This window comes from Lampetra fluviatilis, chromosome 49, assembly GCF_964198595.1.
Source record: "Lampetra fluviatilis chromosome 49, kcLamFluv1.1, whole genome shotgun sequence".
In the NCBI taxonomy this organism is placed as follows: Eukaryota; Metazoa; Chordata; class Hyperoartia; order Petromyzontiformes; family Petromyzontidae; genus Lampetra; species Lampetra fluviatilis.
In genome coordinates, this window is record NC_136323.1 from 275,489 (window position 1) to 296,080 (window position 20,592).

A 20,592-nucleotide genomic window follows, 5' to 3' on the forward strand; every position below is an offset into this window, starting at 1 on the left:
CGCTTCCATCGAGCCACGAGAGCGGCGACTTGGCCTGGCTCAGCAGGAGCCTGCGTGTGGTGGCTCGGGCCACGCTCATAGCCGGCTCAAGTTCAGCGTGGCTTTGAGCTAGCTCGCATGAGCCAACAACCAAACCCTCTGTGTGTGTGGATTTTATTTAGTTCCCTTCGTAAGGTCGACGAAAGAAGTCATTGATGTAGCCCCACTCTTAGTTGTTTAATGGTGCACAATAATCCCCATCCTACCAAAAATTACACTTTCACAACTAATTACTGTCACTCTAGTTTCATGAACAAAATACACACAGGATGACAACACTGTTAGGTGCTGGTGGGTTTCGTCGACCAAAACTTTTACGACCAGCATCATTAGCTGGCGACCAGATCAGCTGGTGTCCAGGCCTGCTGCCCAAGTTCTACAAAGTTTACAAAGAGACAGCTGAAGCCAATAACCATTCACCTCGCACTGACTCGCTGCCGCCGGCGCTTGAGATCGCTGCAGACTTTGAATTCCCGCACCCCATCGCCCACTGTAATTCTCTCCAAGTAAGTTGACTTAGAAACTTTCACTCTGCACGGGCCACTCTTGAGACCTAATCCCAGCTGTAACGTCGTCACGGTGGTAACTGTCAGTAAACATTTATTGCCTAGCAATGGGATAGTCCACTTCCAACGTTTAGTTGGGGGGGAGGGGGCAAAGGAAACCTGGTGGGTTACGGAGGCCAAGAACATGGACTTTACCATTATATTTACCTCCAAGTAAACTTTAAACACAATGAACTTAAATTAGTTTGTTTCAGGAGGTAAAGATGTAGCCCTGCAATTACTTCCATACGCCACAGGCGGGTCTCCACTAGAGGGAGCCCTCAAGAGGTCACACTCGTGACGCACAAAGTGCTTGCCACATGAACCACAATGCCTTGCTGATCTCGTCAAGAAGCAAAAACCATCACGCGAACTCCGGTCATTATCCTCGCAGCAGCAGCAGCGGATTTTGGATGGCCATCGAACAAAGACGGTCAGTGCATCTCACTTTCAGATGCTCTTCTGCGGCCGTCTGGAACGCACTTCCTTCCAATATTAGTGTTGTGGGTATAACTTGGAGGGAGACTTCTCTCTTGGGGCAACACGTTTATTGAGATAAACGATAACAATAGCCGTAACACTAAGGGCTATGGCTCCTGTAACACTACGGGGTATGGCCCCGTTACCCGATAACCTAAGGGGGGTACAGCCTCCCCTCTAGCGGGCCCTACAGACCCCGGGCTACGCTCTCACGGGTCCTCCGCTACGGGACTCGGGGAGGCGAGACTGAGCCGGCCTAGCCAGGGTTCGGGTCTCACCGCTGGTCCGCTGCAACCCGCCTCTGACAAGAGCCTCGGTTCGGGGTCCCAGGGTGCTGGACAAGTCTTCAGATGTCTTCGGGTCTTGAGGAGATGAACACTGCCGGTCCCGTTGAGAGGACCAGCTTTTATACACAAGTTGGTGCTTACCCCGCCCCGAACCACACCTTCCCTACGAACCTTCCAGAAGGGTCTGGAAGGGTCGGGAATGAACCGTTGGCCCCCAGCCCCCACCCCTTGGCGGTCTGGGGTCTCTACCTTCGGTCACGGGGTACCGGGGGGGGGGGGTGACCCCAGGTGAACCACGACACCACCAGCTCACTCTCACGGCCGCCCCCTATCGGCCTGTGAGGGTGGTGACTATAAGAAGAGAGCGCCTTGGTGTGGCGCAACATTCGGGAGCCACTGGAGCTGTGCACTTTTAAACCTGGATTAAAAACCAATTTCTCTCGAACTAATTTTTGTGTTTAGTTTATTGTCCTCCCCTTGCACCTCCGATTAGCACAGTTGTCGACGTCCGCTGCGATAGAAGTTCAACAAACATACAAGAGGGCATTGTTTACCTACCCTTCCACGCTGGTCAGACATCTTGGAAGAGATGGAAATACCCACACTTTACCACACCCTACAACCTGTCGATTGACTAAGTCTGGAGACCCCCGTGTATACTGCTGCTCGGTGTACAGAGACGGGGGAGAGGATGTAACAATGGTTTCCACTGCTGGCCAAGAGACGGAATTGAACCGGCGACCTCTGTATTGCAAGTCCAGTGTGTACTGATCATTACACCACCAGGCAGGAGATGAACTATAAATTAAACTGTGACCTCTGGATTTGTTGGCTTAGTGCCTGAGGTGATTGATCAGCAACACCAGTTTGTAGGTGAAGGGTTGGTCGTATTTAAGGTGCTTATCTGTACAGCTGCAATGGAACTGGCCAGTATCAATACACTCCTAAACACCTCTGCGCAATATTTCTCACCTTTGCGTATTTGGTTTGGATACCTTTACACGCACAGGTAGAGTCGATCATTTTATTGCGATGCTTGACCACATGAGATCCATGAACCAAGCGCACTGCTGGTCAGGGCCTTCCCAAGCTGTGCGAGTCGAGGGTTATTTCACCATACTTCACAAAGCTGGTCAGTGTGGGTTGATAATGGTGGGGAGCATATATGTATGTCTGTTTAACTTCTTTGGCACCGTACGTAGCCAACCGTGCTAATCGGAGGTGTGGGGAAGGACAGAAAACTAAACACAAAAAGCAGTTCTAAAAAATGAGTTTTCAATCTACGTGGGAGAGCATTGAAGTACAGCGCCACGATGGATTGTTCTGTACTACACACCGCTGTCCCACTGCAGCCCAGTAAATGCGCAACGTTGGATCAACGTTCCGTTTTTACTGGGAGCCTATAACATGCGTTATGCAGGGTGGGGGTTACCCATCCAAGCACTATCCAGCCTCAAACCTGCTTAGCTTCCGGGATCTGATGGAACCAGGTGCATTCTGGGTGATGTGGCTGAACGCCTGTACCCATAGGGCACCCAGGAGGGGACAGAAGGTAAAGCTGTCCTCATCTACTGTGCTTCCCCCACACCGCCGATTAGCACGGTTGACTAACGTACGGTGCAAAAAAAGTCCAACATGCATGCACCTGCCTCCCTGTGCCCGGGGCATGTACACGTCTGCAGTGATCCGCGTGTTTTGCACTAAAAGGCAGAAAAGCGTAAAAAACTCTGAAAGTGAACCAGCAAAACGAACTGTGGTGGCTGGCGCCGTACCTGAAGAGTCCATGCCTCCCCTGTCAGAGGACGCCCGCCGAACCTAGAGCATGGAGGAGAGCGGCACGCGGACAGACACGCCGGGTTAACGATCGCCCCTTAGACCGAGTTTTGGTGAGAACTCCACAGCGTTGCTTCATCGATTGCCAACGGCAGGTGCTTATCAACAGTAGACTTAAGATCAAGATTGTACAACTGTGTGTTACTGAATTGGGTCCGAACTTAGTTGATCCTTTTAAAATCTACACATTTGGTGAGACTGCTTGCGCTGGCAGTGGCGTTTTTGACAAAAACAAACTGGAAAGACGAGTCAATGACACTATGTGGCCTAAACAGAGAAAATAGTACATACAGTAATATTTGGCGTTCTTCATTGCAAACAGGAATGTTATTGACGAATGTGTTGAGTTATCTTTAAAATCTACAGTATTCTCTATGGGTTAGTACTCTCCACATAGATACATACAGTACTGTACCCTGATGTGGATTCCAAGAAAACACATTACCGTTATTGAAATGTAATTGTATGATATTACTATTCTGCTGGGTGTAATATGTACTCATTTCACGAAGCCATTTAAATGTTTATTTAAAAACATTCTGCCCGAACAAACATCCTCAAGACATGAAAGCTGTTTTAAATTAACACTTTATTTTTGTTTGATGGATTTTTAGACCAACTAGTGTTGGTCTTAGCTTACGTAAACATCTTACGTTCACATGACTTGATTGCGCCACATAAAGGAAGTCAAACAAAGGGGCCGTTTGAGTAACGTTAATCACTAAATCTCCATTGGGCTGGCACTGCAGAGCCTTGTACAACTAAAAACCACGCACCAGGCACGGACTGAAGTGCAAATTTAACATAAGAATGATACAATAAAGTGTTTAAATACAGCACGCTGCAGTATAAAACCCCGACAGACATCTGGGCTGACAATCCAAGACAGAGACTGAAAACCAGTTTAGTCGAGATGACGGAGCGCCCACACCCGTGCCTGTGGGCGCTCCGTCTCTGGCTCTGGTGGCACTGCATGCGACAATAATCGCCTCTTTGTTCAAAACTTCAACTCCGACTCTGGTGTCGGACTAAATTAGAAACGTCCATCTCAACACCATGATTTTTTGCTCAGTTGTATTTGCACGATCAAACAGCGCACTAAGCTCCACTGATGAACGCTTGCAAAAGCCACTTCAGTACTGACCAAGTTCGTATTCGTACGGATGAATGTTGAGCCTCTTTTGCACCGTACGTATCAAACCGTGCTAATCGGTTGTGCGAGGGGAGGTTACCAAACTGAACACAAAGAAGCAGTTCTAATAAAAATTCGTTTTCAATGTAGACGATTTAAAAGTGCATAGCTCTCAGTGACTTCCTAATATCGGAAGAACATTCCAGACGGTCGCGGAAGCGCCTCTGAAAGTGCGCAATGCAGTGACCGTCTTTGTTCGATGGCCAGCCAAAAGCACAGAGGGCACAACAGATACTGACCGGCCACTGACGATGGGTCGCTTGCTGCAGCTGGCGCGCGACGCGTTCGTGCAACTGAACACGTATGTGCTGCTACTGTCACTTTCCGCTGCAGCGACGACTCCAAGTGCTCTAACTTATTCGCTGTTTCCCCCTTGCCACTGAATTCCGGCTAAGGGCGTTCCTCTCTCGCGAGCACAGGCTGACGTCACCATCTCTTTTTTTTTGCAAATTTGAGCAGTGTGGGAATGTGAATCTCTGTGACCGCACGTGGAACAGGACGTGTGGGCTGGGCGTGTGCGCGCCACACAGAGAAACAGACAGCGCGTGTGTGTGTGCGCGTGTGTGTTGTGTTGGGGAGCGGTGGTGTAGCGGTTAGCGCGCTGCGCTACGAACCCGGCGACTATCGATTATCTGAATCGGTCCTGGGCCTCGCCTAGGTCGACTCAGCCAAAGGTGGTCGAGTGTGGTGCTGGCCACCCACTTCCTCGAGTGCTGTGCCAGCCTTCATAGGTGCTCGTGAACAGCACTTGCCCCTACAATCTGTTAAAGGCTATACGAGCGGGGGGGGGGGGGTGTTTGCCTGTGTAAGTGTTTGGCAGGGGATGATACGATTCTGGAACATGCAGGAGAGGCAACATGCACGGAGTGTTACGAGACGGTCGTGGCAGTGGCTGAGGCCCTGGCGCAAGGAAGAGCAATGGCGTTCTCCTCCTCGCCCGACTCCCCCCTAGTAGCCTGGTGCGCGAGTCCCTCTGGCCCGCAAGGCGCCCCCCCCACCTCCCCGTGCAATTGCACTGCCAGCACACCCCATAGCTGAGGCCACTGGAGAGCGGCGTGCTGCGGTCATTCAGGTGATACATTGACTCGACATTCCACTCTGTGTTCCGCCTGGGGTTGCCACCTCCAATTCGCACGGTTGGCTACGTACGGTGCAAAAGAAGTTCAACATATGTACATACAAACCAAGACATATCGTGGGAATAAGAATATCTCCCAATATCGGAAGAGGGGAGAGCCACATGCACATTTAGGGGCGCCACGGTGACTAGGAGATGTTAACTAACTCGCCTGGTCTACAGGAGGACGTGGGTTCGACCCTGACCCTGACGCCTGCTGCTGTATATTTGCCTCCGCCCCCCTCTGTCTATTTAAGGCCACCCCACAGAGACGATCACCCCTCTCTGTACCTGTGTTGCTCGCTCTATGTATCTTGGTGATATCTGTCGGCTTATATGTCTGTCTATAGTTTTCTGGTTAGATTTTATGTCGCTATTTCATTATACCTGATGATGAATGCTTGTGTTGCGATCGAAACGTCGTATGCTATTATTTAATTTATTATTTTATCTTTATACGTGACTTTACCGAAAGAACCAAAGAATTTATATTTGGAGTTTGCGTGTTTCTCTCTCATCATCATTACGGTGGCTAGGAGATGTTAACTACCTCGCCTGGTCTACAGGAGGTCGTGGGTTCGACCCTGAGTTTGCATGTCTCCCCGCGGTCGCTTTGATTTGTCTCTGGGTCCTCCGGTTTCCCCTCCACATTTAGAAAAATGCGTTTAGAGTGGCGACCTGTGGCCAGGTCGCTTCTGCAAAAAGAGCGATATAGCTCCATAGGCCTTACCTGGTAAATTTAAAGGTTTAGTTTAGTTTTCAATGCATTGTCGTGAGCGGTGTATTATTGTATTATTGGGCAACTGACAGCAACGAGACTTTCATGCACCAGGACGACTTACAGATTTACCAGGACAGCAGTTAGCAGATAAAGCGGCCAACGCTGGGAAACACACCAAGAGATGTGGCGACCGGTCGGGTGAGCTGTGGAAGGCTCACCTGCTGCACGCTGTGGGTTGGGGAGCTGTGCAAGTCACCGCCATCGCCGATCAGACTCAAGTCCAGCTCGCTGGGCCCTGCACAGCACAGAACAGCGCACCGCGTCATCGTTGCCGGCATCATCAGCCATGTTTAATCCGCTGCTGGATGAGAGCCTCCCGAGCCGCCACCATCTCTCATGATCTTGCAACGAGATAATCCTCCTAGGGCGGGCACAGTGTTCTTCATGAAGTAATGGTATTCTGCGCGTGTTATCTAATCCACGGGTTTCTGTATCTCCATACATTACAAGCACTCATATCGCTATGCTTATTTGCACAATTTCCAGATTTTGTTCCAGTTGTATTATTGTTTTGTTTATGAATAATATGCCATCACAGGGAGTACGTGACGATAAAAACAAATGTTAGCCACATTGTTATGTTACTCTCTCATGTACACGTAGATGTGATTTCAGTTATATGTTATAGAATACTACAACCGGTTCCTTGACCTTAGCGTTTTGAGTGACAGCCATTTACGTAATATACAATAATTATATTATAATTTGTGGCGTTAATAATCTTCAAACATTACAACAAACACCAATTTAAGAGTTTTTCTTCAGCAACTACATCATTGTCTCTATTCTGAGATTGGATTGTTCCAGTAGAATTCTAAATTCATGGGAGATTTAGTCTAAAAGTGGAAATAAGTCAGTATGTTTCAAAAATAAAACTGTTCTCCCAATTGTGTTATGGGCACCATATCAAGAAATTAGAGAAACACCCATTCTGAACTCTCACAGAAAGCCACACTATCACATCAACCATTGTTAGAGAACATACCCTGGAAGGAGGCATTATAGAGCTACTTCTGAGGTCTCTTCGATTTACTCTCATCAACCCCGACTCATTAGCCCTGATAAAGGTTTTCTCGCATGGTGATCAAACCAAAATAAGTTTTAGTCCTCAGAAATGTAGCCAAATTAAATGAATAGCTAAATGTAAATAAAATTATATTATTTTTTCTCCTTCGAGATGAAAGCTTAGTGAAGGAAGTTCTGCATGTTTGTTGGGAAAGAGGCCAAGAAAAATAAAAAAAAATCTGCTTCACGAATTGAAGGAAGGGGAGGGGTGTGTAAAGTAAAATCAATAAGCAAGCTCAAGATGGGATGGAGGGATTTAGAGCCACAGACCTGCCATTTGGCAGTGGAGTGAAGAGAGAGTCCGTCACTGGCGATGGGGATGCAGGATCTTCGTGCTGCCAGCTCAGCACTCGCTCGTGATCACAACTCTTTGAGCCACACGACGACCGCCAATATCACTACAGTCTCTTTAATGCACAGGCTGGAAATGCTTTGCCACGGCCGTAATTTGCAAACGCTGCCTAATAACTAAGAAATAAATACGTGGCTTGAACCTGGTTTAAAAAAAAGATAAACAATCAAAGTTTAAATCGACTGAGCCAACAGTTTTGTCTGCTTGCGAGCAGGGCTTGGTTCGAGGAGCAGTGCACAGCGGCTTCTGGTTCAGTAGAGGGCGCTCTCTTGACGCCGTATAGGGTCGTCAGTCGATAGAGAGAGCAGTGGAGTAGCGGCGCAGACGCGATGCCGTGTGGATGTGCGTGTGGATGTGCGCAGTGCCCAAGTGCCGGGAGGTCGCCGTGGGTGGGCCAGAAGTTAGGGCGCTGAGCTGACTCCACGGGCGGGGGGGGGATCCTGAAATTTTAAGCTTTTTTAAAAAGGGTCCCACATTAATAATACAAATAGGAGTATACTGCAAAAAACAACGATTAAAATAAAGAACCATAAACGGTAAAAAAGCACCTTATGTTTTTCACGGTAAATGTCAACAACAAAAATGTGTTGGGTTTCAAGGGAGGCTTCTGCCTCCATCTCGCCCCCCGCCCCTTCCCCCCCCCGCGCTGCCTTTGGTTCCACCAGCGACTGCCACCGCTGCGATTCTGTGCTTGAAGTCCGGCAGACTCCTAAGATGACGACAACGGGCTCGAAAGTGCAGTCACTTGGTGGTCCCTGCCCCCTTTATGCCCGGAAACAGTTGGGAATATTTGGCTGCTACAAATGTCCACGTGATAAGCCACGTTGGTGAGCTATCACTTGCTGCCAGGTCGCTTCTGAAAAAGAGATACGCAGCTCACTGGGCCTTACCTGGTAAAATTAAAAAAGTTTGAATAGTTTTTAATGACTGCACAAAAAAACATCGAATAATATTTGGTCCCGCAGGTGGACAGGGATTAGAGAAAGATGAGAGGAGAGAGGTAGAGCGTTTGGATGGGAGGAGAGTGAGATGAGAGGATAGATCGGGGACGAGTAGTTGGGGGAAGTCTAAGAGGGTGAGTGCCACCTTGTCGTTGAAGCATTGCGAGGTAATAGAGGGGGCTAGGGGGACTGTGACTGGTCCAGTGCTCTTTATGAGGTCAAACTTCTCGGCCTCTCACCTGTGCTCATTCTCTTTCATGCTCAGGGCAGTGCTAGACCAGCCATGTCTGACCCAGGCATTCCCACGGAATTCAGCCACCCAGGTCATCCTGCGTGACATTATTCATCAGTAGTCACCATGGCCGGGCAGAGCCCTAACCTCGCACAACCCACGTCACTGACAGAATGCCTGGGTGAGTCTTGTGAGGGTAACATCTCAACTGCTGGCCCTGAGGTGTTCACACCAGTTCGAGATGCCTGTGGCAAGACTCGATCTGGCTGTCTCATCATGCTCTAGCAATGTGCTCCTATTGCACAAGCAGCGTGGGGCAGACGAGCTTTTATTCATGGCGTGTTTCTGCAATCGAATTACAAAAGGGACAATATAGATACAGTATATGGATACAAATGTCGCTAAATCTGTGAAGGATGGCGAAGAAGTGGGGATGCCTTCACGCAGCAGTGGATTGAGCATGGCTGGCGATGGTGATGATGCTGATGATTGGGGCTGGGATGGAGACTGGCTGCATTGACTCGGGATGCAAGGAAATGCGACCATTGTCAGGTCCTTTGTCATGCTAAACAAGCCTCACTTTGACAGGCAAGACCTGGTTAACCTCAGTTACATGGGTGACATCCGTTTACGTAATATAATACAAGTACTTTATTAATGATGCATAGGCCTTTGCCAGTCCAATGTTGAATGGAAGCCTTCCGACGCCGCCGTGTGAGTCATGGGGCTCGTTTGAACATACTTCACCGCGCTGGTCAGTGCTAGTCGGCGGCGAATGGGAGGGGGTCTGGGGGCAGCTCAGATGTCTGCCGGTAGTCGTAGTCCGGAGTCAACTTCGGCTCGCAGGGCTCATGGAGAAATTCGCAAGCCACTGCGCAATGTTATCCATGTTCAGTGTGTAAGCAGATTACTGTCACTTAGTATCTGTCACTAAATACGTTGATTTAAAACATATATCGTCTAAATTGATTATAAAAACAATACAAGTGGGGAAACGCGATTTCAGCAGCTTGGGTGAATGTGAGGACAAGCGGAGCACGTGAACCAGCACCACGGTCACAGCAAGGCGCTGTTACGGCGACAAAACCATCAGGCGTTCATTTGAATAAAGTAATTGTCAGATAAATCAAGAAATTAGAATACGTTACTTTGAGAATAATATATATGGGACTACGTTTATTTTAATCAATAAAGTAAAACCTTCAAAATAAACCCTCCCAACACTGCCCATTGAACAGGCACTGTTCACTTATTTGCATCAAGTGATCCAGTTCCAGCAGGTGGTGCTTATTTTAGCAACCCTGATGATGATGGGTCTAGCGAGTTTTTACACACTCTTGCCATTCATGTATAAAGATATGAAGATAAAGGTGCAGCGCCGTAACTGCTTGCTGGAAATTGCTGGCAGAAGAATTGCCTCCACTCGAGGGATGTCCAGAGATGCCCCTCGAGAGAGTATTTGGCCTACTCTTCTACACTGGTCGGATTGTCTTTGAAGATGTGGGAGTACCCACGCTTTACCCCACCACAAGCGAACTGCCGAACGACTCCATCTGTATTCATGGTGAGCTTCTTTCGCACCGTGCGGATCCAACCGTGCTCATGGGACGTGCAGCAGTCACCGTAGCGTACCCATCTATACTGCTGGCTGGACAGAGACGAAGGTCGAACTGGCGACCTCTGATTGCCAAGATGCGAGCCATCATACCATGGCAGCGTCCCGTTCCCTTGTGCCTCGTGGAGCATCGCGGTGTCCACCGCGATCATTGTCACTCACGAGGGACTACCGAGAATAGAAGAAGACGAGATTTGAATGACGTTGATTTCACAATGAAGGGGGAAGGCCGCGTTAAGTTGCCGTTCCCCTGTCGCAACTCTGCTGAATTGCTGCTCTACTGGCCGAGTTGCCCTTGAAGAAGATCCGCACGGCTCAAAGGGTTCACTCGGGCAATAAACTTCTGACTGGCCGAAAGAGAGAGAGAACAAAACTAATTGCTACACTTGATTCATTTCCACATTATTTTTTTTAGCTTGTGTCAAAGACTTTGAGCAGTTTGTGCTCAAAGCTGGCAAGCTACGCACATCGCGGAGGAACAGATTGTTAAGTGTCAAGGCATTACACGCGGCAATTAGAAGCGAGAACATGGTTTTTTTGGGAGCTGTTGTTAATAAGCTGACAAGTCACACAAACTCAACTCGTTTATCAGTAACACTGTGGCCCCAAAAAGAAAAAAGAAATATATAATAGGCATTTATTTTGGTAATGGCTCTGCTGTGGAGGGCCATTGCCTGAAACGTCTTGTATAGGCGATGTGTGTTGAGTTGTTTTGTAATGTATGCCTTATGCGCCACTGGCCAATGCAGTATCAATAAAAACAATTAGTAAATAAAATTGAGTCAAGTCTTCAAAATGTGCCACTTAAAACTTTGGGCGGGAAAGCTGAAAATGTAAATGCTGTGTTATGTAGTGGTCATGAAATGTAAAGGGTTGTCAACAAAAACCGTGGGGTATTTGTTTGTGTGTTAGCCTTGACCGGGATTCAAACTCAGGATGCCAGGTTCATAGCGCACCGATTACAAAGGATAACTTTTACCATAAATAGTTACAGAAACATACCACTCGCAATGTGAGACCCACGTAGGCAAGGTTCGTAAATGTGGTGGTGGGTGCTCGTATATTTATGTTGAACGTCTTTCGTCGCCAACTGCGCTCATCAGAGGTGCGGGTGAAAGCGCTGTTACAGCAGAGCAGGAGGCAATTAAAAAATAAATCCACTCGGAGTGTCTCTGACGCCCGTTCCATTGCCCGGTTGTGTTCACCCGGTGAGCACATCGCATTGCTCACTCGTGAACAATGTTCACCAAAACACTCAATTCGGTCTCGGTTAACCCCATTCGCACTGACCCGCAGGATCGCCTCTTGGCTTGGTGTTTGCCTCTGGTGTATACATTCTGGATGGCACATGTCAATCTTGCCTCAATCAAATCACCCCGGAATGCACCCCATCTCGTCAGATCTCGAAAGCTAAGCAGGGTTTAGCCTATTTCGTCCCTGGATGGGCGGCCACCACGCGGTATAACAGGTGCTGTAGGCTCGCTGCGAGGCGAAGTTGTAGCAGCAGAAGGCAGTGCAGCACGTTGATGGTCCTCACATTCACCAATTGGCACTGGTCGGCGTGGTGACGTATGATTATATCGCGCACGAGACCCAATAATGAATAAGCATTTCTTGGCAAGCCTGTATGGCAAGCATCTTTAGGAGTTCTTAATGGTAATCACTTGTGCACTTAAACCATCCTTTGACTTTCTTTCATCGGCGTCGTTATCTATCGAGAGACTGCAAGGTGTCATCCAGAGAAGCCCTGGCCTGTCTCTGCCACGTTAGATTTAAATTGCATTGTCGCCCAATTTTGAGCAAAGCAGCACCCCACAGACTATGCAGCAGCTCCAGATGCCCTACCACAGTGCACGCAACGTCGAGCCAATTACAGCACATCACAAATTTAATCATCGCTCCCAGAATTAAACAACCGTACCGCGAGCAAGCGAGAAAACGTTTAAAACATTTGTAGAAGATTATTAAAACTCCGCTTAAAAAACATTTGACCGCTCGCGTTTTTACGCTCGTTTGCAATTTGAACAATTTCAGGACATTGATTTCCGCGGGGGTTATAGTTGTTGTAGTTGTAGTCGTTTAAACTCACCAGCCTTCGCCAACGGAGAAAATAATCGCACCCCGCGGGGTGAGATCACTCGGAGCAGCAGCGAGCCCCTCATTGTCGAGTCTTGGCCTCAAAGCGGACGAGCTCCAAGGAGTGATTTTTTTTAACCCACAAACCTACGTCCCACGAGACTGTCAGCAAAAACTCGTCTCTCCACGTCTCCCGTGAGCTCGGCCTTCTTGAAGCCACTCTTTCATGCCCCCCACGCCCCCGCCCCCCCCCCCCACCACGAGCACACCTTGTGCTGGCTTTGTAAAATAAAATCTAGTTGTCCCTGGCAGTGGCAGTCCCGTGGAATGCTAACGGGGGGGGGGGGGGGGGTCATTTGGTGTCAGAGTCTCGTTCGGTTCCCTGCTTGGTCACAGCGGAATAGTTTGCGAGCTTTCTTGGTGGCACGTGCATAGCGGCACGGCCTGAAGAAACCAGCCGCATCTCAGGTGGAGGAAACTTTTTAAAAACAAAAAACCGGACCACACAACGGTTGCTGGTGCCTTGGCTACATATGTGAGGGTGGGGGTGGGGGTGGGGGGTGGGGGGTGAAGTTGACAGCCGGAGGAATTTGGTTCGTGAGACCTCGAGTCGCAACGTTTCTGTCGTGATGGTCACGTTTCATAAATGAATTATCCAGCATCAATATCTAATCAAACATCATAACAGCTGGCAATTGCTTTAACTGACGTACAATACACGTGCGAAATGTGATCTGCGTTTTTTGGTTTCTTTCAGTGCCTCCACAACTTGAGTATCTTCCGAAACGTATAATTATTGAATAATTATACATATGGGTTAACTAGATCGCAAATACTTTAACCAGCATTTTGCATAATTCTGATAACTGAAAACGATTTGAAGCACAGCAACAATGTTCCGGTGGAGCGGTGGCGCAGCAGTTTGTGCCCTTCGCTATGAACCTGCATACCTGAGTTCAACTCCCAGCCTGGGTAGGGCAATTTGCTATAAGCCCCGGTCACAATGCACGCAGGTGGTGAGTGATATCAAAACGAGTCCTGGATCCCCCGTTCAACAAGCCGCGTGATGAAGTATGGTGGGACAACCCACATCCTGCACAGCGTGGGGAGGCCTTCATACAACGGTAGGTTGACAAAAGGGTTGCACATTATTATTTTTATTATTTTTTTCGTGATCCCTAACAATGTTCCAAGTGTTGGTAATATAGCATGGTGGCTGTTGTGTGTTTGCCTATGATGCCACTCTAAAGTGAGTGCTGTATGTGGGTAGATCCACACACAATGGGAGAACATTCAAACTCTGCACAGATTTAAAAACCTAATTGCTGAGCTGCCTCCGTTACCCTCAATCGCAGCAAATATGACAGAGACTGCACCTTTGAAACCGGACAAATTTGAAATATTGAGAAACAATCTTATCGACCGATGCTAGAATGTGTTTGGGCTGCCAATATGCATGGTACGGTTCATGATCCACGATTCTCCTACAGGTCCGTTTCGACGCAACGCTGTCGTCTCGTGATTAGCATTGGCCATTTCATTTTTTACGAATCTTTTTTTGCGGACACAATATTTTTAAAAAATATAAACTCAAATATTTGAAGTTGTAATTAAATAGCTGTTATTCTTTAAATTAATCCTTTAGAAAATGTGCTCATTTTTTCCGGAGTAATGGGTGGCATTGCGAGTCTATGGAAGCACCGTCATTGTCGCAGTCGCGCGAATGGTTTCATTATTTTCCATGCAACCAACAGCGTGTGCGTCAATAAGTGCCGTAGACCAAAAAGTTGTAATGATCATAGGACTTGCGGCAGGCTTACGTCGAGTGCATCGCAGTTGAATAACCTTTTATGAGTACTCTCTATACGCACCGCAAATGCAGAAAAGCACAAAAGCAATGCGAAAACGATGCGAAGTGAAATCACAAAGTGAGAACAACGTCAATAACAAATGCGATGTGAAGCCTGCCATTGGCACACGCCAGTCGCCCGCTGTGAGAGGACGAGAGAGAGACAGAGAATGAGCCAGAGGTGCGAGCAGAAACCACGGGAAAGGCAGCAGTCAGGCGGAGGGCCGGGGCCAAATTCCGCTACCCCCCACCCACCCAGCCAAGCTCTGCGGTCCTCTATATATGAAGGCGTTATCAGTCAATTGATGATTGTTTACATTAGGGAGGAAACCGAAGCACCAAGAGAAACCCCGCGCTTGTGAGGGGGCAACACTCAATCCCGTACAGACAGAACAGATGACATTGCGGCAAAACCAATGCATACTGGCAAGAACCCATGGATAGACACCTGCACTATGCAAGAAAGAACAAGGAACAAAACTTTTCCCGTGTCAACATGGGGAGAGAGTAAGTACAGGATGGTTTTTTTCCTTCAGATAATTTTGTCCCTTTCATTGGACATTTTTCTTTCCACGTGAAATGAGTGCTGTAGAATGTTGATGTTTTCCCTCCACAGATGTCGCACAGTGGCCATGGTTGGTTGGTCACTGGAACATTTGTCCTGTGAGGCCGACCCTAACTAACTACGAACAATTTTTTTTATTTCATCAGGTAATACCCACTGGGCTATGTGGCTCATTTTCAGAAACGACCTGACCACAAATGATAGCTCAACGAAGTGGCTTGTCATGTGGAAATGTACAGCAGCCAAATACTCGAAACGCGTGGATCTAAATGTGGAGGGAAAAACTGGAGGACCAGGAGAAAAATCCACAGAGACCACGAGGATTACTTGCAAATTCTAAATATACAGGTGTCAGGGTCGGCATTTAACCCATGACCTCCTGTATACCAGGCGAGGTAGTTAACATCTAGCCACCATGGCGACCCTAGAGAAAAATAAATTGCCGGACGATTCTAGTTTAGAGTGTGATGGCTCATGGCTCGGTTCCACCGTGATAACGGCCTTGATGGGTCTACAATTGCACAAGTGCGGAACTTTGCTGAGCTGAGCTGACCTCGGAAACCCCTGTCTACGTAACACTGCACATATCGCACCGAATAGAAACCAGTTGCTCCTAGACGCGTGCAGACTCGCGGAATGAGACCTGACATCACCTGCATGCCTGTCCCCCGAGTGTGACTATGCAAGTCTTGGTACAGAGCGCTCACGCACTGGCTCAGATGATGCCACTTAAAGGGGACATGACCGCGGCGCTGGCGTCACGAGGACCGCCGGTTCGAGCTCGTCCGAGCATTCCTCGGCTGCGTGACAACGCAGCGGAGAACATTCTCACCCCAGCTGAGGACCGCCAGACGTGAGGAAATGCCAAGTCCTGCTCGCTGGTGTCGAGGCCAGATTTGTGCTGAAAGTTCAGGTCAGTGTCCTCTATTTAGGCAGGTGAAGAAGCACAGAGACACATTGAACAGTTCTTTTTTCTTGACTTAAAGCTTTCGTGACTGCAGGAATTCATATTCTTTTGGTGTGATTGAAACGTCGCAGTTTTTTGTTATTTTGTTTGAACCATCTACGTGACTTCACCGAAGGGCCCAAGGAATCATTATTTGTTTCTTTCGGTTAAGTCACGTCTAAAGATAAAATAATAAATTAAATTAAATAATAGAATACGACGTTTCGATTGCAACACAAGCAATCATCATCAGGTATAATGAAATAGCGACATAAAATCTAACCAGAAAACTATATCCTGCGACATAAAATCTGGTTAGATTTTATGTCGCTATTTCATTATACCTGATGATGATTGCTTGTGTTGCAATCGAAACGTCGTATTCTATTATTTAATTTAATTTATTATTTTATCTTTAGACGTGACTTAACCGAAAGAAACAAATAATAATTCCTGCAGTCACGAAAGTTCTAAAATTAAGCCCAAGGAATCGTTTCTTTTAACCAGGTGAGGCCCCACTGAGCTCTATAGCACTTTTATCAGAAGCGAGCTGGCCACACATTATAACAGCTCAACGAAGTAGCTTATCACGTGGAAATGTAGAGCGATCCAAGGGCGTGTATTCTAAATGTGGAGGAAAAAGATTGGAGTACCCGGAAAAAAATCCACGTGATCACGGGGAGAACATGTAAACTCCAAATATACAGGTGTCAGGGTCGGGATCAAACCTACGACCTCCTGTATACCAGGCGAGGTAGTTAACATCTCGCCACTGTGACACCCAGATATATGATCTGGTGGAGGTGGCTAACACGCGTAGAGCCGAGGTTAAAATACTGGTTTCTGCCGCTGCCTGTGATTATCCCGGGTTCTTTAGTGTTGAGAGTTCATTGGTCTCAGCCTGGTTACCAATCATCCCCACAGAGATCCACAGATTCACAAAGAGACCCAAGGACTCACACAGATTGCGCTGTGAGTCAATCAGCATCTCAGGTTTCGTGATTTGATGGTCTCAGCATTCGCGCAGGATCCACGGCCAGGGTGGAAGGTGGGGGGAGGGGGGTTTACGTCACCACAGCGCACTTGGCCACGCCATCAAGCCTGGCAGACATGAATCCAGCCAGAAAAACTTTTTCCCATATAGTAAGATAATAATTCCAATTATAGAGCACCCAACATCGAGTATACACAATATAATGCACTGATATTATCAGATCTCGGATGCTAAGCAAGAATGAGCCTTGATAAGTACTTGGATCGGTGCCAAAAATGCAGTTTTAATGATTATCCGCCACATTTCCAGCCGTGGGTGATGCCGCACATTCACTGTTGTGCCGTCTTGACCAACTCGCGCACACCATGCACTGCATGGTCAAATGCCGCACATGTCCTGGATGGTGTAGGGAGGTCCTCAATATTAATATACCATCTGATTTTCGGCAGGCGCTGGGTGGATTATCACGTCACAGGATCATGAGCGGTGACGGTGGCTTGGGAAGACATTCATCCAGCAGTGGACTGATGGTGGCTAATTGAGGATGTCTATAATCGGTATGTAACGATACATATTAATTGGCAAATTAGTTATGCTCACAAAACTTGACCTTAACCGTGCGTGTAAGAACACATTATTTCGTGCAAATGAAAATCATATGCAAATGTAATGTTAATATTACATGTTGCTAATGGCACGGACAAAACTGTCCAAAGATTAATAAATTAAAAATATATATATATATAGTACGTAAATAGAAAAAAAACGTGTAAGATACAAACAAGACAAAATAAGGTTCGTTATTGAATTTAATGACAACCAAGAATCAGGAGAGTCCACCGAATCACTTGGGGGGAGCCAGGATTGTGAATCAGTAATCGCCTTATCCATTATCAGCTTGCTATGCAATACGGACTATCACCTATTATATATATTTCAAGGCCACAGTGTTATATTATTGACGAATGTGTTGCGCTTATTTTCTGTTATCTTATCTTATACTCTTTGTTTTTTTCGGTAAAGTCACGTAGGTAAAGAATGTAACAACAACAACTTAACGTCGCCAATCGAGAACAGTGACTGCAACATGCACAATTTATCCTTGCTCATGTTTCCCCGGTCTCTATTGCTTTTTGACGCTTTCACGTGGCGAATATATTGCCGCTGTGTCCCCGCTGCTAACCGGGGCGCGCGGAATAATTCCCGCCGTGGGAAATGGCACCAGTGCCGTCTTGCTGAGACGATACGCAGGAGGTCGTGGGTTCGATCTCGACCCTGACGCATATATGTTTGGAGTTTGCATGTTCTCGCCGTGGCTGCGTGGATATTTCTCCGGGTCCTCCGGTTTTTCCCCCCACTTTAAAAAAAAAGTGCGTTTAGAGTATTTAGTTGCTATAAATGTCCACGCGATATGAGCTATCATTTGTGGCCAGATCGCTTCTGAAAAAAAGCTACATAGCTCAGTGGGCCTTACCTGGTAAAACTCCGATTTCCTCGTTTGTCTACATATGGTGCGAAAGAAGTTCAACATACACTAAAAAAGTTTAATCGTTATTTTTGGATAGTTTATAGTTTACAATGTGTTGACACAATTAAACCTAGCCCGGCCCCATGGGAGGAAAGGCGCTCTGGGCTTAGATCACAGCCACGGTTCTGCTGCCTGTACGCCGTCATTGCCATTCCTTGCGACGCGGTAAAGTCGCTTAATGAGCACAACTGCAGGCAGGATCACGAGTTCACCCTTTCTAGTTTCTGTTTCATAACCGCACAGCAATCTTTTCGACTAAAAGCAAAATCCACATGTTGTTGGCAAAACGCGTTCATTTTGTTGGGCTCCAGCGCCAACGAGCAACCCAACGAGCCATGGCGGCTATCTTCGATTGTTCATTACATTTTAAAACGATGACGTTGGAAGACGTGTCATATTTTTCACGGAATTTTATTTCTTGCAAATACAAAGCAATGGCAATAGTCGACCGAATTCTTATTTCGAACTGGATCCATCGATTTTACTCAGAGGGCCCGAGTCTATCACATCTGGAAAGTTCGCCGGCAATTCTTCCAGCAAGCCTGACTACTGATGAGACACTGTATGTCAAACCCGGTGCAAAGATTGGTTGTAAATTAACCAATCCAATAATGCTGAAACGCTGCACTTCCAGAAGACCTGGTGGCTGTGAGGATGTGCAATTATTTTTTTATGGGTAGCGATAGATATACGAGGAATATGTTTAATCTGCTTATTTATTCTGTTCCTTATATTCTCCCCATTCACGATACTCATAATTGTATTCCGTGTGTAGTGACGTAAATGGAGTCACTATGGTGTTTAGCGACAGCTAATGTCACCAGAGTGGAGCTGTGCGTCTTGAGTCTCTCCCTGGTGCCAGAGTCGGCATGGCGTGGAAGCGGGGCCCTAGGGGTCACGGCTCTAGTGAAGGTCAGAGAGAGGGCAAGTAAGGACGTGACAGTCTGGGTGAACCCGGGATGGCACGAGACCGGGACAGGGTAGCGAGGGGGCCCAAAGGGTGGCTTGAGGGACACGTGGTGCTGGGTCGAGAACCTTCTGGTGAGATCCAGAAGGGGGGCGTGGCCGAAGGCGGAGCGTGGCCACGCTTGGGAGCATAAAAGGGAGGTCCCTAGAGCAATCGCGGCTGTCTGCTGGAATAGAACCTTCGGTGCTACGTCTCTTCAGTCTTCGGTCATCGGTCGTTACGCTCGGCATCGTGGGTCAGGCAGTGTGTTGCTGACCTCACTCGTGTGTGTAGTTACCCTGTTGGGGTCTAGTAACTGTGTACGTTTATGTAGAAACCCTGTTGGGGTGTTATAATGAACGTGTTGCCTCCAAAGTCAAGTGTGTGCCTCAGTGGAATCCACTACGCGTGTAATAACTAAATATACGGTGTTGTGTAACTTTCTAGGTTTTGAAATAAATAATAAAACGTATTTTACTATTATCGTCTGTCGGCCTTCAATAACTTTACTAACGTCTAGACTTCGGTTGTTTAGAAGGCCTGAATATAAAAATGTTCTCTTCTAAAACTGTCCCTGTTTGCATGGAAATTCAGAACCGAGGTGGTTTATATTCTCAGAGAATGAGAAATGTCCAATTTGCGGCTGTACTGCACATCTCGCTGGTGTGTGTGCTTGGGTTGTGCGGAGCGTACAGCCCAAAATCCCGGGCACACGTCAGGAGAAGCGAGCCGACATTGTTCCCACGTGTCTCGGCAGTGACATTACGTATTTATCTGGAATTATTAAAAAATGAAAGTGTCACGCTGCTCAGAATATATTATGGTTTCGAACATGGTGGTGAATGCCTGCAATCCAACTCTTTGCAGTAGGCTTGTGATAGTTTGCCCAGCCACAATTCATTGGCCAGGAGGCTGCAGTACACAAAGCAGCTTGTCACCTGTCTGCACGGTTTTCTTTGCGAGTGTGCAACGTTTTTTTTGGTTTGTCCTGGAAACGAACTTCCTTTTTTTGTTATCCCCCAGGGACGCTGCCGTGGTGTGATCGTTAGCCCACTACACTTGCAACCCAGACGTTCGATTCCATCTGCCTGCACGGCCATTGAAACGACAATGCAAGCCTGTTAAATCCCACTCACTGCCTCCATCCACCCAGTGGATAAAATGGATTCACCAGCACAGTGATTCGATCGGCAAGTCGTGTGTGGTGGG

General features: G+C 47.5%; 1 protein-coding gene across 2 annotated transcripts in view; it reads right to left on the reverse strand.

The window, feature by feature from the left end:
* LOC144948395 (adenylate kinase isoenzyme 1-like) overlaps positions 1–20,592 on the reverse strand; it is a 45,060-nt gene that overhangs the window by 9,093 nt on the left and 15,375 nt on the right. Inside the window, exons 8-9 of one of the 2 annotated variants that reach the window (XM_078877815.1) lie at positions 6,433–6,509; positions 3,124–3,166 (exon numbers count right to left, since the gene is read on the reverse strand). In XM_078877815.1, coding sequence (XP_078733941.1) covers positions 3,124–3,166; positions 6,433–6,509 — 120 coding nt within the window. Of the gene's footprint in view, positions 1–3,123; positions 3,167–4,615; positions 4,767–6,432; positions 6,510–20,592 lie in introns of those variants that run through there. The other variant, XM_078877816.1, reaches the window with a different exon arrangement.